We start from the raw sequence: 27504 nt of genomic DNA, 5'->3' as shown, positions 1-27504 counted from the left end.
TAGACTTATTCCAGACAGCAATCTGTGTAAGTGTATCTGCTCTGCAGATCCAGACTTTGTCGCTGGCAGGTTGTCCTAAGGTCTACGCTGGGTGGGATGGGGTAGGAATGGAATGGGGACAAATCCTGATGGACACAGACCTAAATCCACATCCTTCTGAGGGCTTCTCAGTAGTCGAGCTGACACTTTCATCTACACTTGCCTGTGTCCTGTGTCTTGTTTCTCCATCAGCTCCAGTCTCAGGAGAAGAAAGGGGTGTTAGGTATCAACTCCCAAAAGCCCCAACACAACAGTCACTGGCCCTTCCCTGCAGAGCCCTGTAGGGCCCCTGGCATCCGTGTTTGCGAGGCCTACCTGCATCATTCAGCCACTTCTCCAGCAGGGGCTTGAGCTTGCACATGTTCTTGAAGCTCAGGTTGAGGGCCTCAAATCGTGAGATGGTGGTCTGGCTGAAGTCGTTGCCATACAGCTTTCCCATCGCCAGCCCCACATCTCCCTAAGCATGGGGACCGAGGCGGAGGAACATGAGAGGCAGCCTCCTCCTCTTGTTTGCCCACATCCTGCATGGTCCTAGCATTGTTCACACAGCCAGCCTGAACCTCCGAGTGCTCACCCGTGCTCGGCTCCTTTCCAAGTCTCCTCCCTCTAAGGTGAAGAATCGGTTTCTTTCTCTCCTTAGACTCTGAGTGGACCACGCCCATGTGCTGAGCCAGCCCCTTCTCCACCTCATTCTCCTCCACCAGCAACGTCCTCAGCTTCCCTACCAATGGCAACTGTGCCCTATTCTCAGAGAACTCAGGGACACAATGAGGAGACCCCAAACACATCGAGCCTCTGATAGCTCTTGAAACCTGCACTTGGGAAGCCCAGTCTCCAGCTGCTCAGCGCAATTTCTTCTATCTTTTCCCCTAAAACCAAACCTGTGTGAAGCCCAGCTTAATGCGCCTCTGCTTGAAGGTCTTGGCAAACTTCTCCAGCTCCTCGAGGTCACTGGGCTCATCAGCCCCTCCAGAGCTGGGTAGATGCTTGGGCACTGGGAGATGCTGGGATGCTTCCAGGTGGGGTTCTAAAGAGGATCCTGGCAGCCCAGGGCGCCCAACTGCCTGATAGGAAACACGCCAAGCAGATCCACCACAAAGATCAATAAATCACATTTTCTGATTTTTTTTTTTTTTTTAACTAATAGGCCCACTTAGAGGATGACAGATCCCTGAATACACCCCCTGGGTACATTGGAGTCCTATTTTTTTTCCAGTGGCATGGAAGTGGAAATTAAAGTTTCTATGAATGTATAGCAAATAACTGGAATATCTGGGTAGAAACATCAGGAGTGCAGGATAGGGAGGTGGCCTGAGTTTAGCCTGTGACTCACTGTTTGAGTCTTAGCAGGTTACTTCCTCCTTTCAGTTTTCTACCATAAAAGGAGCTAGCAGGGTTGTTTACAAAGATTCCAAAAACAAATCACAGAACTGGACAAAGAAAAGGTTGGTTGCTTTTTTTTTTTTTCCATAAAGCAGGTAACTGAGGTGTTGAACAGGCATTAACTGAAGATAACAGGGGACATCCAATAACTCGTGGCCTTCATAGAACTTTCCTAAAATGTCAAACTCTTGTGCTCTTTTACTTTCTAAACCACCATTTTCTTTCATGAAAGTGTTTTGTTTTTAATCTAAGGTATTTTAATCAGTACCTTTATAAAATGCACCCTGATGTCATTTGGGTTGTTAGGAGATATTCTTTCTTTCTCTCTTTTTCTTCTTCTTCTTCTTTTTTTTTTTTGAGACAGGATCTCACTCTGTCACCCAGGCTAGAGTGTAGTGGCACAATCACTGCTCACTGCAGCCGCAACCTCCTGGGCTTAAGCCATTCTCCTGCCTCAGCCTCCTGAACAGCTGGAGCTACAGGCGTGTGCCACCATGCCTGGCTAACTTTTGTTTTTGTAGAGACAGGGCTTCACCATGTTGCCCAAGCTAGTCTCGAATTCCTGGGCTCAAGTGATCTACCTGCCTTGGCCTCCCAAAATGCTCGGACTACAAGCATGAGCCACTGTGCCCAGCCAAATATTATTTCTTGAGCTTATTTTCGTAGGAAAATATCCCCTTAAACCTAGAACCATGTTGTGCCTATTTGGGGTCAGGAATGAATCCAATCTTAAAGACATCGATCATTCCACAAGGATAGAGTGGGATCTGGGCCTAGGGGTCCAGGCAATGTGACCAGCTCAAAGGGCTAAATCCACCTCTTCTCTCCTTTTTGATTTACTTTTTGTAGACTAGGGTTAACGTTACTCCTTCTCTGGGATATTTGGGTTTACCATTCAGATAGGCATCCTTATGATGAAGAAGGTGAAAGGACCAGAGAGAAGTTTAGGAGTCTTTCCCCCAGTGAAGGGTCTTTTAGTCTGAAACCATCATGAATTTGGTCTCAGTTTGCAGGGAGGGGATGTGTGAGGAGAGTGTGACATAGACCAGACCCTCAGGACAAAGCCCCAGTCCTCTTTGAAACTTCCTTTTCATTAAATCGGTTCTTTCATTTGACAAAGACTTACGGGGCTCTCTGATAGACCTTCTCCCTCCTCCTTTCATCTCCAATCCACTGGCAAACTGCACTGATTCAACTTCCAAAAGCATCTCCTCAATAATCCCCTTTTCTTATTGCCACAACTCTAAGCCAATCCTTTATGACCCTTCCCCTGGATGATCTTCATAATCTTCTATGTGGTCTCTCTGCTACCAGTCTCTCCATGCCAAAATATGATAAGAGATGAGAGTTGATCTTGAATATTCTAAGATCTCTTCCAGCTATAAGCCCATGACTATGAGATTCTGGAGAGGGCAGCCAGGAGGAGGTGGAAGAGCAGCTTATGAGGCTGGTGTTCCCATTTCAACCACTAGATGGCAAGCTTCCCCTCCAGGTACTTTTAGTGGCCTCAGCCCTCTCCGAAGGCAGGGCTCCTGGTGAGCCACGGGGATCTTAGCACAGCGATCTCTGCAGTCCTTCCCAACCATTCTGCCCAACCATCTGTGCAGAGCCATCTCATGCAGCTGTGCAGGTTATTAACTGTACAGGGGCACCCAGATCAGGGGAGGAATGGCAGCTAAGATACAGCTCATGCTGCTGTCGCCAATCTGTGCACCTTGGCATGAGACTGCACCTGGCCAGAAGAAAAGGTGCCTTTTTCCTAGTTGGAAAAAAGGTGCTGTGTGGAACCATGGCAGCTCTGCAAACAACCCCTCTCCCAGACCTCAGCCCATTGGCCTATATACGTGCCCACTGCAGGAGGCAATCTGGAATAGTGGCCCAGAGGTGAAAGGCGCTGGCTTTGTGGTCTGGGACATCAGGTCTGTGGTATTCTAGTCTCCCTCTTGGGGCTTGAGAGCACCTAGGTAGAGTTTGTGGCCATCTTGGTATGCCTGAGAAGTTAGCTGAGCCTGGCTCTCAGAGGAGCAATGCTGGGGCCTGTGCAGGGCTGGAGTTCAGTGCCTGGAGCGCGAAGGAGGCTGGCCTGGGAGCTGGAATCTCTGGGTTCTAACTGTGGCCCCACCAGTGACACTTGGTAAATTGTCCCCCTCTTGCTGTAGCTTGGATTTCCCCTGTGCCAACGGATAGTTCCCTGCTGTCCCCTCTCCCCAGAGGGGTTAGTGCCCTGTTAAAGGGGTAGGGGGAAACCAGTGAGTTAAACTCAGTGAGAGTTGAGACATTCCTAGAGGAAACAGGAAGAATGGGGTTGTTTACCTGGGATGCCAGTCCCGGCCCAGTCTGTGGGAGGAGGAGACTGCTTTGTTGCTGTGGAAAGGGGAGGAGATTTGGCTGCAGACCTGGGTGAAAGGGGAGGGACAAAGGAACAGACAAATAAAATCCAGGCTATTTGAAAGACATGTGCTACAACTTTGGCACCACGATCACTGTCCCCACCCCCTGCCACCTGATCAGGTCCCTCCACCCACCTCAAGTCCCATGGAGAGGCCCTCCTGGCACTGCCAGGCATTGCCACATACAGGTGGAGGCAAATCAGATACAGGGATAAACAGACATGTAAACAGCAGTCCCCAAACCAGTCCTTCCACCTGCCCGCCTGTCTGGAGAGGCGCAGAGGCTAAGGAGGGTCAAGAGGATCTACTCTGGGATCTGATTACCAGAGCTGAAGAAACCCGGGAAGGGAAGGGAAGGGATGCAGGGTGGCTGCGGAGAACTCAAGCTAGGGCTGAGGATTTTGGCTTTCCCTGCAGGAGAAGTAGCTGGTTATGGCTACAGAGGCCCAACCAAATCTGCGAGGATGCCAGACCAAGCAGATGCGACCATACAGCTCTAAAGGGCAGTGGGCCTTAGCCAGAGGCATCTGGCTGACCAGGACATTTTATACTTGGGAGAGAGGGCTGAGAGAGGAGAGAAAGTCCAGGGCCAAGCGTCTGGAAACTCCCTTGAGCATTATGTATTACAACTGCTTCTCCATCCTCCCCATGAAAACTGTACATGAGGGACTCCTCCTGGTTGGTGGCTCACTCTCCTAGCAGGAGTGGGGCCATCAAACCACCAAAGCAGACAATGGGGTTGGTTACCCCAATCGCTTGTCACTCAACAGCACTATGGGGTCTCTGTTTTCCCGAGGCTGTTCTGGGTCACAATGTACATACAGCATCTGCCGATGTTGACCTTTATGCTCTTCAGTCTAAAAAAGTCAGGGCTTCATTGTTCCTTATTAAAATACATAACCAAGAAAGCTCTTACAAGGAATCCTGAACTGGGAGTTGAGAGGCTTGGGTACTAATGGCAATTCTGACATGGCAGTTGAAATGGATATGGCCTTTTCACATGCATTATTTCAAGTGACTCTCAAGAATCTCATGAGGCAGAGCCTTGCTATTATCCCATTTTTTCAGAAGAGGAAATGGAAGCTCAGAGAGGTTAGGTAACTTTCCCCAAAACACACAGTTAGCAAGTGACTTTTTAAAGAAACCAATAAATTTTTCTGACTCCAAATTTGGAAGTGTCTTTCCATCACTGCAACATACACTGACCTAGGTGGTTATGAGCCTGGGGCATTTTCATGTCACTCTCCAGTCTTCTGAAAACAAATTAAACTGTTACCTTCCCTTTTCCATTCCAGGAGTATGATGTTTATTTTTTAACCAAAATAAACACTTACAAATTCAAATAGGGTCTCATTCATCACCGTAATATTCTGAGGTGCCTTGGAAACTAAGGACAGTGACTGTCATTTGTGCAGGTGCTAAGGGCGGAAGGCAGAATTGCATTTTGTTTGGATTCTGGATTTCCAAAGCCTCTCCTTGGGATTTGTACAACAGGAGAGAGTTTATACTTCCTCCATCACTTTTTTTTTTTTTTTTTTTTTTTTTTCAGAGACAGAGTCTTGCTCTGTCACCCAGGGTGGAGGACAGTGGTGCAATCTTGGCTCACTGCAACCTCTGCCTCCCAGGTTCAGGGGATTTTCTTGCCTCAACCTCCCAAGTAGCTGGGATTACAGACATGCACCACCACACCCGGCTAATTTTTGTATTTTTAGTGGAGACAGAGTTTTACCATGTTGGCCAGGCTAGTCTCAAACTTCTGGCCTCAAATGATCCGCCCACCTTGGCCTCCCAAAGTGCTGGGATTACAGGCGTGAGCCACCGAGCCTGTCCAACCCTCCATCACTTTTGACCCTAGTTGGTGGAGATGCGAATGGGACAGGCAGCACAGTGTGATGGCCAAGAGTATGGGTCTCAGCTAAACGGTTCTGGAACTTCCCAGTAGGTCACCAGAGGCATAACAGAACTACCTACTGTACAAAGTTATTTTGAGGAATGTCAGAAAAATTACTCAGAAGAGCTCCTGGCACATCGTGCTCAAGAAATGTTAGCTATTTATTAATAGTTCAATCTATTTGCTCAGGGAGAAGTTCTCTGCGAGTAACTTCCCTGCCAAAGAAAACCTGAACACCCTTTCTACAACCTGTGGGTGGCACTGCTGCTCTCTCCAAATAGAATCACAGCCAGGCTTCCAGGCAGCAAGTCTGAATCTGTGTCCAGGAGAGATTTCCAAGGAATTGGGACTTGTGTGTACTGCATTTCCCAGAGCGCTTCCCCGCCTTGTACAGCATAGCTCTGCTCCACGCCTGCACCTTCCGTCTCCACTTACCACGAAATTGAGGAGGTGGGCCAGACCACCCAACAGGAGGCTGGGAAGGGGAAGCAGAGAAGGAGACTAAGCCTGGAGGAGCATTGCCAGGGTCCCTTCCTCAGACCCTGAGGTGGATAAGTAGGTCTTAATAGCAGATGAGTGACTGACTGATGCATGCTCTCCAGTTAGGCCCCCTCAACCAGCAAAAAGCAGCAGCAGCAGCAGCAGCAGCCCTTGACTGGACTTGGTCTATGTGGAAACCCCCAGGGTTCTTACCTTGCTGCCCAGGCTGGGTCTGAGATAGCAGGAACTGGGATACAGACTGTAAGTGGCCGGGAACCAGCACGAGCTGCTGGAGCGGATGGAGGGAAGCCATGTCCTACACACGGAGAGATACACATACACCACAGCATTTACGAGCTGGGGACATCAGCCCCATCTGCCTGCCACACATCCGTCCCAGGGGTCTCCAGACTCGGAGACTTTGCAGGCTGACCTTGCTTTATGCCACTGTGTATCCCCAGTGTCTAGCGAATAGTAGCTACTCCGTTAACACTGGTATTGTTACAGCTTCTGCCCTCAGCCTAGGAGTCCTTACTACATATTGTTACTTAACCCTTGCCTCCTGAGTTAATTTTTGTATGTGTCAGTCCTGTCTCTCAACTAGACTGTAAAATGCCGTGAAGGCAAAGCCTGGGTATGACCCATCTCTCGAAGTTTATCCTAGAGATAACATGCAATCCCCAACTGTCCAATTCTTTTTTAATCTCATGCCACTCGATTATGCTAAAAGCCATGCCTCGGCTGTTTCCTGGGCCAGAATCTTTCCTGGAGGGTGTCGGGGTAGGAGTTGGGGGGTGGAGCAAGCTATTCATTCTTTTTTTTTTTGAGACGGAGTCTCGCTCTGTCACCCAGGCTGGAGTGCAGTGGCGCGATCTCGGCTCACTGCAAGCTCCGCCTCCCGGGTTCACGCCATTCTCCTGCCTCAGCCTCTCCGAGTAGCTGGGACTACAGGCGCCCGCCACCACGCCCGGCTAATTTTTTTTTGTATTTTTAGTAGAGACGGGGTTTCACCGTGGTCTCGATCTCCTGACCTCGTGATCCGCCCACCTCGGCCTCCCAAAGTGCTGGGATTACAAGCATGAGCCACCGCGCCCGGCCCTATTCATTTTTAATAAAACCAATTTAGTTAAACAAAAAGTCCAGGGTTTCTTCTACCAGCCCAGGACATAGGACTAATAATTCCGATGCTTGGGGGATTGGGAGTCCTCTGCAACGGAGACCCCAGAGCTCTGTGCCCCATGGGGTTGAACTTAGGTTTGTGCACATAGAGAAGACCTAAGAAGCCTTGCTGAATGGAAGGTGAAGGGACGGATGCATATTCTTATGTGTTTCCAGAAAGGGGTGGCTCTTTCTCCCCCAGGTGATTCCTGCTGAGAAGAGGTCTCATCACATAAGCGCCCTCCCAGACCTTAACTGTTACTATCTCAGACGCGTCTTTCTTCCCCCACCAACACTCCATTCCAGTTTGGCTCTAACATAAAACCTTAGGGGAGGCAGAGTGGGCCCACTGGGGACAGAAACGTTCTCTAACTGCAGCAGCAGCTGTCAACTTAGGATTCCCCTGAATGTGGCTGGCAGACACCGGCAGCACAGCTGTTAGGTCCTTGGCTTTGGCAAGCCTGGCTCCTTTTTGTCCCTGAGAAGCAGAGTTCTCCTTCTTCACATCCCTAGCCAGGCTTCACCTATAAGAGGACTGTTTTAGAACCCCACTCACAGCCTCCAAATCTCTTTCCCACATTGCCTGCAGAGGGTTCTTTAGACTGATATGGATTCACAGAGTACCAAGCACGGAAGTTGAGCATTTCACAGAGAGATTGAGTTAAACACACTGGCCCACTGTGAATATCAGGGTTACCTGACATGGGCTGGCATTTACCCCAGACATTTGGTTTCCGGACATCATGGCAGGTCCTTGACTCAGGTGGCATGGCCGATGGGAGAGGGTCTGCTGCAGGGAGTCACTGAGATCTTCAGTTTTAATCTGCAAATGGAAGCAAGAGGAGAGTGTCAGTGCTGGATCCCATCAGGCAGTCAGAGATGGAAACGGCAGGAAGATTCAGGCAGGAAAGGAGTGACCAGCCTAGAGAGGAGAGAGCTAGCCCAGAGCCTACAGGGCTGCAGCTTACTTTTCCTGCCTGTGTGTGCCCTTCCAGCCAGGACAGCTGGGCAGAGGCCTCTGTGAGTGGCCCTGAAATGACAAAAACAATGATAGTGTAGTGACTTTCAAAAATAGGGCTCGAGGTAGGAATTTGAGACCAGCCTGGGCAGCATAGCAAGACTTCATCTCTAAACTAAAAAAAAAAAAAAAAAAAAATTAGCCAGGCATGGTGTTACATGCCTATAGTCTCAGCTACTTGGGAGGCTGAGATGGGAGGATCATTTGAGCCCAGGAGTTTGAGGCTACAGTGAGCTATGATCACGCCACTGCACTCTAGCCGGGGTGACATAGTGAGACCCTGTCTCTTAAAAAAAAAATGGATTAAATTCTTAGAAATTCTGAGATGATATTCTTTTTTTTCTTAGGAGGAAGAATGTTAAAATTTATTTAGGACAGGATAGTGATCTTAAATGGCATTCTTAAAACTCTTTACCTCACAGAGTAAAAAACTGGCAACCCTTTACTGATCTCCCCCAAATTCTGTGTTTTATTTTCCTCAATGGAATCTCATCTATGAAACCTCAAAATCTGGGCACCACTGATCTGGAGGAGTCTCCCTCCCCAACCCATTTGTCTCCACACCTCTCCATCCTCTGTGTCTGCCTCTGCAGCTGGCCCCCTTCACCTGTGCGGCTTTAGTGACAGTCTTTGCCTGTCTCCCTACAGGTGAAGGCATGTCTCCCTCACAGCCAATGCTTTAGTTACAGCCTGAGGGGCCCGTGGTGGTTTCCAACCTCTCTCCAGTCTCCACCACCCTGCAATGACAGCACTAACCACCCACGCATGGGCTTCCCAGGTGTCCCAGGGCAGGGCAGGAAGTGTTGCTTATGGCTCACCCCCTCTCCCATCCCAGGAAAACTACCCTCTTGCAGCTTTTCAGGAAGTCCCTTGGGAAGGTGTCCATGTGACTTTAAATTCATATAATGTGACGGGGACACGAGCTCTAGACTATACCTTATAAGAGATATTGGGGAGACCCCCCTATGCGGACATCTGGTTGTTCCCTATCCAGATAGAAACTCTTAGCCATAGAGATGCTGGCTTAAACCATTTCCTTGGTCTACACTGCGAATATCACTGACATCCTGGAATACCTTCTGTTTGTGTTAGTTTAACCTAAGTTAAAAGTTCAGACTAACAGCTAAACTTGTACTTAGTCCTTATGGAAAAAAATGGTGCTTTGGATCACTAAAGAAAGAATTCCTTAAACAGCTCTATTATAAAGACACATGCACAGGTTATGTTCATCGCAATACTATTCACAATAGCAAAGACATGGAATCAACCTAAATGCCGGTCAATGATAGACTGGATAAAGAAAATGTGGTATGTATACACCACAGAATACTATGCAGCCATAAAAAGGAATGAGATAATGTCCTTTGCAGGAACATGGATGAAGCTGGAGGCCATTATCCTTAGCAAACTCATGCAGGAACAGAAAACCAGATACCACATATTCTCACTTATAAGTGTGAGCTAAATCATGAGAATACACAGAGGGGAACAACACGCACTGGGGCCTATTGGAGGGTAGAAGGTGAGAGGAGGGAGAGGATCAGGAAAAATAACTAATGGGTACTCAGCTTAATATGTGGGTGATGAAATAATCTGTACAACAAACACCTATGATACAAGTTTACCTATATAACAAACCTGGACATGTACCCCTGAACTTAAAATAAAAGTTAAATAAAATGAAAAAAGAATTCTCTTTGGTTGGACAATTAGGAAGATCCTACTAACACTGGAGACTGAGGAGGGAGCTAATGTCCTAAATATGGTGCCTTTCACATAGTGAAAACCCAATGAACATGAATTGAACAAAAGACATAAGCAAAACCCATGTCTCCACAGCCTCCAATGAGGTACAGGGAAGAAAATGTTGAACAGGTGCACTGAATGCTGACCTTGTTTCTAGCCCTAACTCTGACTCTAATTTACTATGTAATCTTGAGCCTCTATGGGACTCAGCCTCTATGGGACTCAGTTTCCCCATCTATTTTATGATAGTCCATGATTTTTCTCCCTATCTGTTGACAAATGGAATTACAAATTCCAATTCCCTAGTGCATTTGGTAGACCTGGCCCATCCAGCTTGCTGCTGTGTTCTTAGACAAAGCAGATCTAAATAACACCAAAAAGCCCTGGTTGCACAGAAATTGGTAAGAAGATGGCTGTTTCAGGGACAGTCTTTGGAAATCATTCCTCTCACTTAAGGAGACTATTATGGAACTCTGGAAGCAAAGAGAAGGAAGGGGGAGAGATGGGAAATAGCACTGTGGGGGCCGAGAGTCAGACGTTCAGAAAACTCAAAAAACATGGCTGCCTGGGAGTTGTCTCCAAGAGTCCCACTTCATTGCCCCATGCCCCTTCAGCTGTGCCCATCCACACTTGGCACCTCTAAGAAACTCTGGTGTCCTAGTTCTTCTCCCAAAAATGAGAGTTTCCACATCCTTAGATTCCAGGAAAACACGTGTTAGCTAGTTTTAAAAAACTAGAAATAGATGATAAACTTCTTATTTCAAAATGACCACCACCACTACAACTTTAAGGTTTGCTCTGAGAGGGGATTTTACTTAAGCCAAGCCTTTGTGGTCCCCACCTCTTCCCTGCATAACCTTCTCCTGCCCCCAGGCATCCGCCATCCCAGAGGGTACTGGGGAGGCAGGATAGAGGAAGGGGGACAGAGGGAGAATGTGGAGCACTGGAGGTAAAATCATGCTGGTGGAACAGCCTCTGGCAGCTTGGCCCAGTTCCATCTCAGAGGCAAGTGGCAGGGTTCCTCTGTAGACTCATTATGCACAAGGGAGAGATAAGGAGAGGCAGCTATGACAGAGCTTGAAAACATGTGCTTTGCCTCCAACCTGGGTGCTATCTGTTAGAATCTGTGCCAGGTCTTCCTGCAACACTTAATTTCAGAAACCAGCGCCATCATAAAAGAAAACGCACCCTTTCATCTGCTTCCTGGATCCATTGCCCTTCAGACTCTTTGGGGGGCACTCCTGACGTCCCAGTTGTAAAAATGAAGCGCATGACAGCAGAAAAGCCCTTTGGGTGTAAGTTTGGGGGCTTTCTGACAACCCTCTGCGTTATTTTTCTGATTTGTTTGACCAACTTTTTACTCTTTTATAATTTTTATTTATTTATTTTTATCTTCTTTGCAGTTCCTTTGGATATGGAATCTTTTATTTTTCATAATTCATTACCTTCTGGGTGTGAAGTGCTGATAGTAACCCCAAAAGAAGACAATCCTAAACAAACCAAATTGAAAGACAATAAAGGACACTGCTTTCTTGAGGACAAGTTCTCATATCTCAGCTTTGATCAGCGGTCTCTATTCTCTGAGCTCAACAGGAAGGAGGAAGGGTACATTGACAATTCCCATGGCCTCCAACAGACATCTTTGACACTCTCAGGGGTTCAGAAATGAAGAAATTAAGAAATAAAGTCTTCCTGAATTTACAAAAATCCCTTTTTACAGCTGTTAAGGGGAAAAGGTTGGAACCTTTCCAGGCAACTGGGTGTTGGTTGTGGATCTGGAAGATGAGATAGAGAGACTTATGTTGGATCCCACTGACTTCTAATGTGAGAACCGGAGGCAAATTGGATGAAAACCCAATCTCCCCCGTGCTTGTGAAAACCCAACCAAACCCACAGCCTGCCTGGAATCAAGACGATCATCTCCAGGGTCTCTTTGGCAGTTCTTCTCACGCAAGTGGAGGGTTTCTCCAGGCTTTACTTGGGACGGATGCATCCCTGGAGACGTGGGCCGCCACAGGGTGCTCTGCCCTGCCACAGCCACTGAGCAGCCTGTCCGGCTATTGGACAAGCTTTGTTAGTTTGGGATCTTCTCCACCCACTGTGCTGTGCAAAGGTATTATACTGAGTCTTGGGCAGTGACCAGGGAGGTAAAACGGTATCAGGGATGATTATCTTTTCTGATCCCAGTGAACTCTCTGACATCACTTACTTCAGAAAGCAGTAGCCTCATTCTGGAAGGAGAGAGCCCCTTCCAAGGAGGTGGAAGCCCTTTCTACATCCCTCCTTGGCTTTACCCTCATAGCCAGGAGGTGTGAGGACAAGTGTTCACCCTTCCATCTCACAGAGGCTCAGAGAGCTTCACAGATGGTTATAAACTCATATAGCAATACCCCAGCAAAAGTCTGATAAGAGAGTGGTCTCCTGACCCTCCTCTGGTGCTTTATCTACCAAAAAATATTACACACATCCCAAGGGTAGGAGGGAGAACAGATCATCGGTGATGGAAAAGGTGGTGTTCTGGCCCAGATGTACAATGGGACCTCCTTACTGACCATCTGTTTTGGGTTCATGGAATGGGGCATGGTGGGGCTGGGGTACTCATCTTTAACCCCCTCCCCATGACATTTTCACAGGGCCCTCTCTGGGGGAAGACAGCTCAACACTAATGAATATATCACTGGTGATGAAAATGATCAAAGCTGTTGTCCCAGTTGCATAACTCGTTTGTGGAAAGTGTTTCATAAACATTTCACAAGAAGGAGCGTTTCAAAGCGTGAACATCTCCCAACCTGCCTTCAATTACAGGCAAGATTTTTTTTTCTTTCTCCCCCCTTCTACACTTCTTCCTAGCAGTGAGGAAGAGTTTCTGTTTTGTAACTGATATATAAAGGATTGGCAAATGAAAACATTTTAAAAATATATTCTGAGTGATGGAATGGGGCAGATGGGTAACTCCTCTCAAGTGAACAGGGCTGAAAGTACCCCAAGAGATATCGGCTGTATTTTTGCTGGGGGGATTCTCCCATCTCCATGGCTCTTAGCTGTTCCTTAGGAGTCCAAGGCTCCTGCCTCCTCAGATGCCTCTAGGAAGTGCTTGGGGAGATGACCTCATCCAGCCCCTAGAGTAGGTTTGACTCTAATCAAACCTACTATATAGCAGCCTAGGTGTGCCTTTGGCCATGCAAACTGAGATTATCACCCTGAGAGCATCAAACTTCTACACAAAGGAGGGATGGAAGAAAGGAGACATATGGCTCCTAGGAGGCTGGAACCACGTGGGGTTGCTACTGCTGAAAAGACGCTTTCTAAAAAGCCATCCTTATTTGTCCTGCTTGTGCCTACTCTGGAAATGCAACAATCTTATCAGTCATGTTATTTAATGCTTTGGCTTCAGTTCTTAGGACATAGCATTGCTAGTGCTGACACATGCATGAAAAACCCCTTTATTTTAAGCCCATAAAAGTTTTCTTCTCCCTCTGGAATATAAATACCCTGAATTCGGTTCTAAAAATGTTGGGATGGGGCTGTGCCCTCATGGCAGACCCACCCTCATTAATGCTTCATGGTGCCCAGGACTTGAATCATTTTAACCACAGCACTGCTGTGGGGCCCTCCTGAGACACCTGCAGCAACCTCCCCAGTGGGCAGCTGCACTGATGGGAGTTCTCTTTTGTGAACCTGATCACCTCTGGTTCTTTTGGTGGCCTACCTGGTAGAAGAGGACAGATCTACCCTCTCTGGTTCTTTGACTAGGGAAAAGTACGACACAGAACTTTTGATCTGCCCCCACAGAAGGCTGTTCTGCCCCTAAATAAGTGAAATGGCAGAAGGAGAGGGTGTGGGAGGGGGAAGAAATGCTAAGCATCAAACTCTGAGAACTGTTTCCAAGCCCAGTGGCTGTTCTTGGGAAGTGTCTAGTGTATAAATGCAGTTCATCATCACACTGTTCTTTTTGTTTGTTTGTTTGTTTGTTTTAACATATCCCTGGGCTGCTTATCAGGGAAGGACTTTGCTGTCCCCAGTGGGGATGATAAAAAAGACATCCAGCAAATAAGCACAAGGCTCAGAATCAATCAGATCCTGACTTCGGGACCCATCCTTGCCTCCAACTAGTTGCATGACCTAATGTTACATTACTTCACTCGTCTGTGTAGTCCTAGATTATTCCTCCAAAAAGAAGAGAAATAGACCAGATGAAATCTACTTAAGAAATTTAGGCCGGGTGTGGTGGCTCGCGTCTGTAATCCCAGCACTTTGGGAGGCCGAGGGTGGCGGATCACGAGGTCAGGAGATCGAGACCATCCTGGCTAACACGGTGAAACCCCATCTCTACTAAAAATACAAAAAATTAGCTAGGTGTGGTGGTGGGTGCCTGTAGTCCCAGCTATTCGGGGGGCTGAGGCAGAAGAATGGTGTGAACCCAGGAGGCGGAGCTTGCAGTGAGCCAAGATTGCTCCACTGCACTCCAGCCTGGGCGACAGAGCTAGAATCCATCTCAAAAAAAAGAAAGAAAAAAGAAAAGAAATTTATAATGTATAAAGAGAGAGTAGGAGTAGACTTATAAGCATATAAGTATGCTTACTATGTTACAAGACCCATTTTATAGATGAAAAGACTGAGGCTTAAAGACATTAAGAAATTTGCATAAAGTCACACTGCTGGTAAATAATAAAGCTGAGATTTCAGTTTAAGTCGGTCTGACTCCATATTTCCACACAATCCTCACTCTCTCTGTGTGATGGAATTATAGAATTACAGACTCTTCAAAGTTGTTTGGTGTAGGTTGTACTAGGTGTATGGCAGATATTCCTAAACATGTCGATTCCCTTCCTTCCCCATCAGAACTGGAAGGAAATATAGACATCACCTGGTTCATTTTACAGTATGACTTCTGAAGCCAGAGATGGAAAATAACTTGCTCAGGGAAACACAGCTAGAGCTGCAGTCAAGTTAGTCCTAAAGACCAAGCCAGGGCTGATTAGCACGGATCTGCTAACTCCCTATCCGGTGTCCAGTTCATTCTACTGTACTGCCGCGTGTCTCTGTCATCTGTTTTTATCACTCTGAAATTGTTGCCTACTCTGGCTATTGTAATAACTCAGTTGTGCCCTAATCCTGCTGTTCCCCTACTGAGATTTAGTCGCAGTCAAAAGAAAGAACTCTGAACCCCACTCAGAGTTCTCAATGACTATGCAGGGCAAGGTTCAGAATCAGATAAACACACATCTGTTTGATATGGAAACATAATGCACTTGGCTTTGGAGCCAGCATCCTGTATTTCCTTGAGTCTCACATATACAAAGTAACTACAAGGTGTGATATTTGCTCTTACCTCCCCCATTAGGAGGAGAAGAGGTAAAGAGGGGAAAAAGGTGGCTCAGGAATGTCATGAAATCTCTGTCCCAGTGTGTATTTTACTGTGGGGTTCCAGATGAATCCAATAAAAGGAAGTGCACATGTCCTGTCCTGAATGCACACATGCGTGCACGCGCATGCACACACACACACACGTACAGCACCAACTTATGATCATGAAGCACTACACAGATTAGTTACAGGAGCATCAGCTCAAGAAAGAGAAAAAATATTTTTAAAGCACTGTAGAGATGAGAAACACTTTCAAATATACCATCGTTTATTCTTCTTGATAATTCAGTGAGGGAAGTAATCTTACCAAACTGTTTTAACAGATACGGGAACCAAGGCTCAGAGAATTTAAGCAACATTCCCAACATCACACAGCTAAGAAGAGGAGAGCCCGACTCTCTACATGGTTATTTGGCCTCCAGACCCCTCCCTTCCCCCTGTACCATGCTGCGAGGCAGCTGCACAGGGCCTTCCACTCAGAATTCTGGGCTTCTGGAAGCTACTGAGAGGTGCTTGTTCACTCCAGCCTCTTCTGTGTACTATATTGCTTTTATGTATGGTGCACAGTTGGGGTAAACATTTCCAGGCTACACTTACAAGTGTAGTCTGGGACTTTACACATAGTTGTGGCCTAAATAGTTATTGAGAGTGAAGTTTTCAACAGGTCTGAATGGGAATCTCTTTGGCATTTCCTGAGTGAACCTGTGATTTGGAAGCTTGCCTCTGAAGGGCATTGGATAAATGAAGCAAATGGTTATCTCTGGTAATTTTCATGGTTTAGTCTTCCAGGAAACCTGAGGTCTTCCTTGTCTCTTGTACTCCTGTGGCACCCCAAATCAAGTGAGGCAGCCTGAGGTCTGTTTAACAGCAGCTGGAAAAGGTGGTCTTCTATGTGGCGTGAATGAAATACAGTTTCCTGCCCTATAAAGGTTCCCTTTCCAGTTCGGTTTAGTTCAACAAACATTTACCAAGCACCTATTGTATACCAAAAGGCACTAGGGACACAAAGATGAATGGGAAGCCCCCAGGTTAATTGAGAGGCTGTGCAAGTCAGAGTCATCACCTACAGAGCAGTACTTCTAACATTCAGAAGCAGGTACGAGGTGGCAAAGAAAAGGCTGCCATTCACTTTGTCAGGGAGGAGAATAGCTAGAGAAAAGGGAATGAGATGAAGAAGGCTCTCGGAAGAAAAGTCCTTCTGAGCAACCCTGAAGGATGAATTAAAGTTTGCCAGGCAGCAAAAGCAAAGAAAGGCATCCCAGGAAGCAGAAGTGGAAGAAGCAGCTGTGTCCAAAGTCGCAGAGGGTGAAACGGCGCTTTCTCTTCCTGTTCAGGATCTACCAGCAATTCGGGACTGCTGCTGTAGGGGAGGGAGAGGACGGGTGGGTGAGCAGGCAGGGGCCCATAGCAGAAGACAAAAGAGTTCAGAAGGGACTCTGAGGGCATGGTGGAACTAAAGTAAAGGTGAGCAATTGCAGTGAGATTTTAGTTTTAGTTCAGTTATCCTAACAGCCTTGTGGAATATGGATTTGAAGAGAGCATGACTATAGCCAGGGTAGCCAGTTAAAAAGCCATTTACTGCAATTTTCTAAGTAAGAACTCAAGAAGATGAGCCTAAGGCCCAAACAGCGCAGACTGGAGAGCTTTTAGAATATAAAATGTATTTCCACCCCTAAAGGTTTCTCTTTTTTAACAAAGGGCTGTTTATTTCAGGAATTGTCTGTTGAATGCCTCCAGGACCAGAACTAGCACAGAAAAAAATCTGAAGGTCCCTAAGTCAAACTGCTAGTCATAGATGCAGCGGAGAGCATTTGGGGTTCTAGAAGTTATCCACTTTCTAAGCCATATATTTCTGCAATGTTTGATTTTTAAAAGCGAATTCTTAGTGTTAGATTAGAGAAGATTAAGATGAAAGTTAGTAAGCATTCAAAATGCCACGTATCTATATAGAATGTTACAGTTTACAAGATGACAAAGTTAGCTGTAGAGCTGCTTCTTTTGCCTGTGAAAAAGGCGTCTTGAGAGGTTTAAAGGTATATTATCTAAATGAACAGACATATACACATATATGAAAATATGCATATGTATGTAATACATACATGTACGTATGTATATATTTAAAGCAACAACTTGGAATCAATCTCTTTGTCCACATTTTGTGTCACTGTCTCGCAGTAGGCAACACCTGGGGTGTGGCCCACAGACCTCATTTGTACATCTCCATGATGTTCTGCAGTTTATAAAGCACTTTCAAACACATTTCTGTTGATTTTCAGAATACTTTCATGAGATTGAAAAGGCAGGTAATGTTATTCCTGCTTGTGGAAAACAGGGTCATAAATGGTAAGAGATTTGTCCAAGGCACATGTTGGCTAGCAGGAGAGCTGTGACTTGAACTCAAGTCATCTAAAATTCAGCATACCTTTCAAATGCCTAGGATTTTCTCAGGAATCCTTCCTAAATAAGTGGATTTTCAGTCACAGAAATCTATCCCTTGAAGCTCCAAAGCCTTTTATTTCAGTTTTGGATAGATATTTATTGGTTTCTTTTTGAATAGAGATCTTGCTAAAAGGTATCATATACATCCCTATTTTGTCTTAAAGCATACCTGAAAGAAAATTTAGTCAATGACTCAGAGTCATAATTTCAAACTTGTTTTAAAAGCAACCATGCCCTCAGGGATACTGATGTGTTTGACCTTTGTTGGCTGTAGCACTCACTGTATGGCCCCAGACTGCCTTTTTGTTTGTTTGTTTTTTGTTTTTGTTTGTTTGTTTGTTTTCTTTCTTTCAATTTTTTTCAGCTCTGAGCTCTGCCTTTCCCAGTTTTTTTTTTTTCTTCCTTTCTCACAATCAAGTTTATCTCTGCTTCTATTGGTATGCTTGCTTCTAGCAATCCCCTATTCCAGCTTGAATTTGCACTTTTATCTGCTAAGGGATAGAAAAACCAGATCATTAAGCTCAGCAGACTATCCCTAAAATAAAAGTTTAAGGCTCTGAGAAAGGGCCTGGCTTGAGGTCTCATTTGCTTCCTTCTTACTGTCAGCTGTCTAAATAGGTTGGCTACTGGCTCTCTGGATAAGTGAGGCAATGCAGCACTGCCATGAAGCAGTGCTTTTAACTTGACTTTTGCTTTGGCTTAATTTGTATTAACTATGTGCCTAGCCTGTTATGCCTATTAGCCGGGGACAGGGCTGTAGGCACAAGGGTTGGCTGAACCTACTCAATTGACAGTTTAAGATAAATTCTCTAAGGCTAGGGAGCAGCTACCGAATTTGTTACCAAAAGGCTGAGTGGACTTGAGCCAAGGGACTCTATCAGTGTATCTGAGTTTCCCTATGTATATAAGGGAAATAATCTCTGATACATCCCCAGGTCTCAAGGGTTAGGGCTGAATGTCTAGAAAACCTATTCCAGGGAGGGCTTTCCTTATTTCTGTCACTAAAATGATTGAAGATAGGAATTTTGCACACTTAATACCTGAGAGACCTATCTTGCTTACTATGGCCTGCCCAGCGCAGTGCATAATGTCCATCACTTAGTAAGTGCTTATTAAACGTATGTGGTACTAATGCATAAATACGTCTGACAGTCCTCGCATCTAGGAAATTGAATCTCAGAGAAGTCAAATGATTTCCCAAAGGCCATGTAGCTAAGTGGCAGAGCTTGAATCTAGGCCTGACTAAATCCCCCAAATCAACCCTCTTTCCACCATATCATGTGACTTATAAAGTCATGCCAAACTAGGCTCGTTTCCTTTCATATCAGGTTTTTAGAATAGGGGATCAGACAGATACTATCATTGAAACAGGTAAATATGTATTTAGGTACTGTCCTGGAGGTCAAGGTGAGGTGGTATGGGCTGAGATAGGGTTGATTAATGATGGGTCACTGTCATCTAGAATGGACATCTCCAATGGTATGCCACAGGACCCCGCTTGTGGTCCACTGTGGCTAAGAATGTTATCAGTAACGTGGATGAAGATGTAGCATGCATACTTATTACATGTCTGCATGAGGAGCAGGGCCAGCTAATACTCTGCGCAGACATCAAGATTCACCAAAAAAAAAAAAAAAAAAAAAAGCTCAAACATATAGCAGGAAGGGAAGCAAGTCATAAGATAAAACATAGGAACAAATATAAAAATCCTTTACTTAGAAATATGAAAATTAACTGCACAAGTTGAGACAACAATTTATATGAAAAAAGACTTGAGACGCATTAACTGACTCAAAGAGCATATAAGTTGACAGTGTGACATAATTACCTTTAAAAAACCCCATAGGATAGGCGGTACTAACAGAAGTAGAGTATCTGAATGGAGGGACTTTCCCGTGCTGGACTGCATCATTCTATGAGGGCAGGCCCCATTACTGCCTTATTTGCAGCTGGCGCAAGTAGAAATCAGGGCAAGAGAAAGGCATAGTACCTGCTCAATAAATACATTCAAATGGGTAAATGGATGGCTAGATGAACAAATAGTTGCACCGTGCTCTGGCCTGCCTGGATCTCACCTGAGCATTGAGTGTTATGCTGTACACTTGTGGATCTCATACTCAAAGGGAGTGATTGGCAGACCAAAGCACATGCATGTAAAGGCAACAAGGCACAGACGAATTCAAGGAGTTCATCACAGCATTGTAAAACAAAGTATCGGAAGCAACCTAATATCCATCGATTGGGGAATGGAAAAGTAAGATTATGTTAAAACAATAGAACAAGCCAGGTGCAGTGGCTCACGTCTGTAATCCCAGCCCTCTGGTAGGCCGAGGCAGGCAGATCACTTGAGGTCAGGAGTTTGAGACCACCCTGGCCAACATGGCAAAACCCTATCTCTATTAAAAAAATACAAAAATGAGCTGGGCATGGTGGTGTGCGCCTGTGATCCCAGCTACTGGGGAGGCTGAGACACGAGAATTGCTTGAACCCTGGGGGCAGAGGTTGCAGTGAGCCGAGATAGCACCACTGCACTCCAGCCTGGGTGACAGAGCAAGACTCCGTCTCAGAAAAAAAACAGAAAAACCCCCAAACAATAGAACATTATGTGGTCATTAACAAAAATCATATGACTCTATATGTACTGCCATGAAACAACCTATAAATATTATTTAAAAATTTTAAAAGCCACTAAAGAATACATGCAGTATAATTTGTACGTATGTGTGTAGGCCACAAAAATTTATACATTTCCATTTGTAATATCTATCCAGAGAAAAAGTCTTCCAGACATATAGACACTACCCTGATAAAAGGAGTTACCTCTGGGAGGAGGACTGAGCATGAACAGGGATAAAAATAATCTTCCTTTTTAATCTCTATTATGAAATTTTTTTATAACAAGAAAGTATTCATGTATTAAGTATATAACTGGCTTAAGGAAGGCATTCAGCAGGATAACATATGGAATCATTTACAGATCCCGGATATTTACACAGAAAAGGGATGATTTCAGGGTGATGACTCTTCTCAAATATTGAAGGGCTGCCATGTGATTGGGACAGCCACAGGCCCTGAAACAGAAGCGGGCAGAGTGACCAAGAGAGGTGATGGCGTCTAGCATTTCAACCCACTCAGTCCTGGAGCGGGCTGGTAGCAAGTCTGAAAACCCAGGATGAGTTTTGGCAGAGACTTGGGACCACAGGCCATCTGAAGGGGTGTCAGCAGAATTTGTGTACGAGGCATAGGTCGTACTGGAATCACTCTTTCTTAGGCTTTTGAGGCTCATGATTAGTAAACTGGTTTTTTTTAGAGTCAGATACAGTTGTTTTATTTTGCCAAATAAGAATATTGAAGTAACTAACATCATCGACTCTGACCTTCATTTCATTACATGCACTAAATATTTTAACACCAAAAATGCAAAATCTTGAATGATAAAAATGGAATATATTTAGTTCTGTACACCTGCACTCCGTTTCTCCTTTTAAATTTCACCGCTGAGGGTAAAAGACATTATATTATGAATAAACAAACGTGTCAACACACAGGATTAAAGGGAGGGAGACAGCCTTGTGCCAGAGCAATGGGGCTCTGTGGGATGCTGCTGAGAACAGGGGACAGACGGCCTCAAGGACCCATTAGCCCTAAGAGTCTGTGAGTTTCACACTCACCCCGGGGCTAAAGGCTCAACCCAAATTCATCTCCACAGTTTATGAAAAATAACGTTACAGTGATGTCATGTGTCACTGGATGTCCCCAACCACACTGTTTCCATTCAAATGGCCAGGAGAGGGCAGCCCCAGGATGGCCACGTTACTTCCTAAGGGGCGTTTAGTAAGAGCCCTGTTCTGGCTTGGGATAGTTAGCTGACCTAACTACAAACCTCAGACTGGGTTGGTCAGAGTCCTGCACACACTCCAGGTCCCTAGAGGCTAGGCCCTAGCACCCAACAACCACAGAGCCAACACTGAGATGCCTCTATAAACAGCTCCCGGGCCCAGCCGGCAAGTGGTAGGGTTAGGCAATATTTACCAGAGCCGAATGGATGGAGCCCACTCCACACTCTATTTGCATAAAGCCAACAAGTTCACCTTCCTGGGAAAAGGGGGCAGGTTTTGTGGATCACTGGATGCGAGAAAAGACAACAGGGAGCAAAGCAGCCGGAAGAGCAGAGGAGATGGGCATTCGCGGCCCCCAGGAAGCAGGGTGATAGGCAGGTGGAGAGGTTCAGCCCAATAATCCAACCGTGCATTTATTTACTTATTTAATTTATGTATTTATTTTTGAGATAGAGTCTTGCTCTTGTCACCCAGGCTGGAGTGCTGTGGTAAGATCTCAGCTCACTGCAATCTCTGCCTCCCAGGTTCAAGTGGTTCTTCTGCCTCAGCCTCCCAAGTAGCTGGGATTACAGGTGTGCACTACCATGCCCCACTAATTTTTTGTATTTTTAGTAGAGATGGGGTTTCACCATGTTGGCCAGGCTGGTCTCAAACTCCTGACCTCAAGTGATCCGCTTGCTTCCATGCATTTATTTAGAACACACTTACTGAATGCACCAGTAACTGAACAGCGCAGGCACTGTTCTACCATAAATACTATACAGACCCTTTTCCCAAATATTCCACTGACTGGTGGGCAGGGCAGACACACACACACACACACACACACACACACGAAGCCTATTAAGGCACACAGGTGGAGGTAGTGGTGGTAGGGGGGCAAGTTGGAGAATGAGGCCTTTGAACTGAGTTTGGAAAGATGAACAGGAACCTGAGAGGGAGATGCGAAGTAGGGAGAAGGGAGGGGGCGGGGGCAGGCTAGGGTCAGGGCTCATGCAAACCAGAATCAAGACGCCTACTTCTCTGTTCCTCTCTGCTTTCGGTAGCCTCCATCATTCCAGGCAGGATTCTCATTGCTTCTCAGGTGGTACTTGGAAGTCCTTAGGGCCCAGGGAAGGAGGGGAACTGGAGGCCTCTTATGCACTTGGACTCCCCAGATCCTCAGAGGCCTGCCTGAGCAGGATGGGGCAGCCCACTGGATCGCTGCTGGGTTGCCACATCCTGGACAAAGTCACAAACCCCAGACGCTGCTACTCCATACCTTGTTTTATGCCAGAAAAGCACCTATCCCTCCCAGGCCACGTGGGCAAGGGCAGCCTCTACACAGTCTTGGGAGTGCCCCAAATAGCCAGAAAGCTGCCCTCTTCCTATGCTGATAGGCCAACCTTAAGGGAGGCACCAAATCCTTGGAAAGGAAGTTGGTTCTGGTTCACGTCAGACACCTAGGGAGGGACTCCTGGTCTTCAGGCAGCTTCACTGCTTCCCCCTCCCAGACAGAGTGGTTAGCCTTCTCTGGCTTGGCAGCTCTCGCCTTAGAGTCCAAGTTCAGCTTTGTCACTCTTCTCAGCCACACTTGCAAAAGTCCCGGCCCAGAGCCAGGAGCACAGCTCTCCACCACTGGCCTCCGCAGGAACCCACGTTTACTGCCAGTGACTGGGTATCCAAATCTTTCTAGACTCAGTTTGCCAGCTACGTAAGTGGCCTGCAAAACCCACTTCCAAGCCCTCAGATGAAACCATCCACAGTGGTGGCCTAGGTTAAGTTTTAAAAAATTTCTTGTTAGGATCACACACTGTGAGAGTCATCAAGGGGAAAAAAATATAAACAAAAAAATCTTAACATATAATTTGCTTTAAGCAAAGCCTATAGATGATGTTTGGCTCTAACTGACCATAAAAATTCATTCTTTGTTCTCTGAAAAGATTCAGTCTAATACTTCTCTCTTTTTTGTTTGTTTCTTTTTTGAGACCGAGTCTCTGTCACCCAGGCTGGAGTGCAGTGGTGCTATCTTGGCTCACTGCAACCTCTGCCTCTCAGGTTCAAGTGATTCTCATGCCTCAGCCTCCAGAATAGCTGGGATTACAGGTGCCCACCACCAAGCCTGGCTAATTTTTATATTTTTAGTAGAGACGGGGTTTCGCCATGTTGGCCAGCCTGGTCTTGAACTCCTAGCCTCAAGTGATCCGCCAGCCTCAGCCTCCCAAAGTGCTGGGATTACAGGCATGAGCCACTGCACCCAGGCTAATATTTCTTTAAATGCAGGTTCTCTGGTGAAGGAAAATAATATTTCATTGATGGAACTTTGATTTGTATACAACATTTCAAAAACCACCCTGTTAGGTATAGTGAGGCATGCCTGTGTTTGCCTGGCCCAGACTGAGTCTTGCGTGGCTTTCTTATGACTGCTTTAGTGATGGCTGAGTCAAGCACAAGGGCACAGGTAAGAACACTCAGAAGAAGGCCAGCAGTTGGGGGAATCTGAGCAGCACTGTCATCTGGAAACGGAGGAACCAGAGGTCTTCAGAGCCTTCCAAGGGCAAAGCTAAGAAGAAGGGGTGAACTGGAGCCACATGGATATGAAATGGGGCAACTGGAACCAATATTGCTGCTAAATTGTTGCAATAGGAACAACAACAACTCACATTTATTGAGTGTCTACTGTGTCCAAGACACTTTACACTCAAGATCTCATTGAATCCTCCTCCTAACAGCATTATAAAGTTGATCCTATTTTTCCTCCCATTGAACAAAGAGGAAACTGAGGCTTGGAGAGCGTAAGTCACCAGGTTACACAGATTCTGTTGGTGGAGCCAAGATTCAAAGCCAGGTCCGTGCAATGCCAGAGCTCAATCTGCAACCACACTGTCTGCTACAGGACTGGAACCAGGGACACCCCACAGCAGTCCGTGCTGATGAAGTATACGGGAGGAAATACGAGTAGATGCCAGCGCAGGGGAGGGGCTGCCAAGAAAGAAAAGCACAGCAGGATGTGAACTAAGTATCTTCAGCAGTTGGGAGCCAAGAGGGCTTTGGTGGAAAAGGGAGGGAAGTCTCAACACTTGATCTGAACACAAGCAGCAGAGATCCAGGAGGGTATGGGGACCATGAAGGCAGCGGTGATCAGTGGGACAAGATGGATTTGGAGATAACAGACCTGTAGTGAGCACAGCCCCTGTGATCCAGCAGTCACAGGGTACAGGGAATGGAGTAAGTCCCAGCTCTGCTACTGAGTTGCAGGCCACTCAACCATTTGAGCCTCAGTTATCTTCTTTGTTAAATGAGAGTACTAACACCCCCTTCACACAGTTCTTGTGAGTGGAAAAAAACCTATTGGCTCAGAGAAGCCCTCTGGAAGTTGTCAAGCAGAGAGGGACATAAAACTCGATGTGACCTGGTATCAGGTAGGGAGTGTACAGGGACACAGAAACAGCACCTGAGCCCCAGGGTGGCCTCCAAAGCCACTTAAGGGCCAGACTAGGGGGAAGGAAGCTTTAAGGTGGAAAAAGTTTATTTTTAGCCAAGGCAGTGATTCTGGGAGAAGACGACTCTCTGGTTGGTTACAAGAGCTAAAGGCACAGCCCTCTTTGACTTGGGGGCAAAGAGAAAGCCAGGGCCCGCCCCCTCCCTGCAGGCACACACAGGCAAACACTGCCTCCTCCCTGGACCCTTCTCACGCACAGGCCCAGGGAGGCGGCTTCTCGAAGGGCCAGGGGAACCCTCTTTGGGTGGGAACCCTTCTCCACCCCACCCTTTACCTGGCAACCCTCCCCGAGCCTGCAGATACTATCTCTACATCTCAGCTGGCAAGCCTCAGCCAGAAGAGGTCTGCGGGTGTTGGTATGACTGACAAGGCTTTGGAAACATGGAAAAGTACTGGACACATGTCAAGTGAGGGGCTCTGGGTAACATTAGGTCATGTCTCATTTGCAGGAGTGCACACACACACACACACACACTCTCTCTCTCTCTCTTTCTCTCTCTCTCTCTCTCTCTGTCCTCTTTCTCTCAAAAGCAGCCTGGTATGGTAGAAAGTCAGACAGGCCTGTTTTACATCTGAGCTCCACCTCGGGCAAGTTACTTAACCTCTCTGAGCTACAGTTTCCCCAGCTATATAATGCGAAGAATAATGCTTACCTCACCAGGCTGTTGTAAGGATTAATTAGGTAATCTCAATTAAGATATCACCAATGTAAACTGCCTGGCACAGCACATCAACTTTGGTTTGAATTCTGGCTCTAAGCGGGTTGCTTGACCTCTCCTAGCCTCAGTTTCTTCATCTTTAAAGTGGAAATATAAAAACTACTGCTCTGGGTGGCTGTAGGTTTAAATGAGATACTGCTTGCAAAGCACTCAGCCCAGTGCCTGTTATAAACTAAAGGTTCAATAAATAGCATTAACTTTCCCTGTTATTGTTTGGGGCTAAACTCAGCTTCCCTTTCAAAAGCCCTGCTCCAAAGAGACGCCGGCTTGAAAAAGGGAAGGCCTGGCCCTGCTTTTAGTCTCACCAGTGTCTGCATCCACCAAAGGCAACTCACTGAAATCTCCAGAGAAAAGCCACTTTTTGGCTCCTGCACAGTCAGGTGACGGACCCCGACCTTCTTCTCCCTCCTTCATTCTCACTGTTCGCCACCCAACACCTGAGCCAAGAGGAACACATTCGGTCTCCACTACCCATCCAGAATGCACGCAGAGCTCATGCCAGTGCTGGAGCCGGAACCAGCTAGACCCAAACCCCATGCTGCAGAGGGGCTTTCTGGTGGTGTTTGGGGCTGTCTGGCAGACCAGCAAGTCCTAGGCACAGGCTTCTGGAGAACCCAGACAGCTGTTCCTGTTCCTCTGTGCTGTTCATTATGGGGTTCGCCACAGGGCTTGGTCCACCCAGTACTGGGGCTGCTGCCCAGGCTACAAACAGGAAACAGTTGACACCTGAGCCTCAGGCCAAAGCACCAAGCATGGCTGGCAAAAGAGGACAAATTCCCACCTCTCCAAAAACAAACACGTTTACCAACTGCTTCCCTGCCCACGCTTGCAGAGGGTGGTGGGGCTGAGATTGGGAGATGATGGATTCCAGAAAAAAATTACCTTTCTAATAGCCTCTGCAGCCCTCCAACCTGGTGCAAGCCCCTAAGTAACCACACAGGGAGAAGGGTGGTAGAGAAAATGATGGGTTCTCATTCATCAGAAAATAATAAGAGCTGATGTTTATTGGTGCATTATTGTGTACCAGACATTATTCTAAGTACTTTATAGATCTTAACTCTATTAATTCTTACACCATCCCTAGGAAATAGATACTCTTACTGTTCTCATCTTCGCATGAGGAATCAGAGGCGCAGAGGAGTTGACCAATACAGACAACATGACCCAACCACCACCTCACACGGCCTCCTCCCGAGACAAGCAGGCAGTGGTGTGGGGAGAACCACAGAGTCGGGAGTCTGGCAAGCCTGTCTTTAAATACAGACTTCTCTGTGAACAGTGTTATGATGGGAAAATTCCCTAACCTCTCAGTGCCTCAGTTTTCCCATCTATGGAATAGGAATGATAACAACTACTTCACAGGGTTGCTCTAAATATTAAACAAAAGAAAGCATATAAACCTTTTTATACTCAATGCCTGGCACACAGTCAGAGTTCAAGAAATACTATGATTATTATAGTATCTTGACGACAATGGGGCCATCACTTTGGAGAGGGGAGTTATTTAATCTTTTTTTAATATACTTTAAGTTCTGGGATACATGTGCAGAATGT

General features: G+C 46.4%; 1 protein-coding gene across 1 annotated transcript in view; it reads right to left on the bottom strand.

The window, feature by feature from the left end:
* Positions 1-27504, bottom strand: part of POU2F3 (POU class 2 homeobox 3) — an 81530-nt gene that overhangs the window by 13896 nt on the left and 40130 nt on the right. The window contains exons 4-8 of the mRNA XM_032167713.2: positions 8039-8164; positions 6397-6499; positions 3736-3818; positions 921-1103; positions 355-496 (exon numbers count right to left, since the gene is read on the bottom strand). Coding sequence (XP_032023604.1) covers positions 355-496; positions 921-1103; positions 3736-3818; positions 6397-6499; positions 8039-8164 — 637 coding nt within the window. The remainder of the gene's footprint in view (positions 1-354; positions 497-920; positions 1104-3735; positions 3819-6396; positions 6500-8038; positions 8165-27504) is intronic.

Source organism: Hylobates moloch, unplaced genomic scaffold (assembly GCF_009828535.3).
Source record: "Hylobates moloch isolate HMO894 unplaced genomic scaffold, HMol_V3 SCAFFOLD_11, whole genome shotgun sequence".
Lineage (NCBI taxonomy): Eukaryota > Metazoa > Chordata > Mammalia > Primates > Hylobatidae > Hylobates > Hylobates moloch.
The sequence above is the reverse complement of the archived record's forward strand: the minus strand, read 5'-3'. Positions and strand labels throughout refer to the sequence as shown.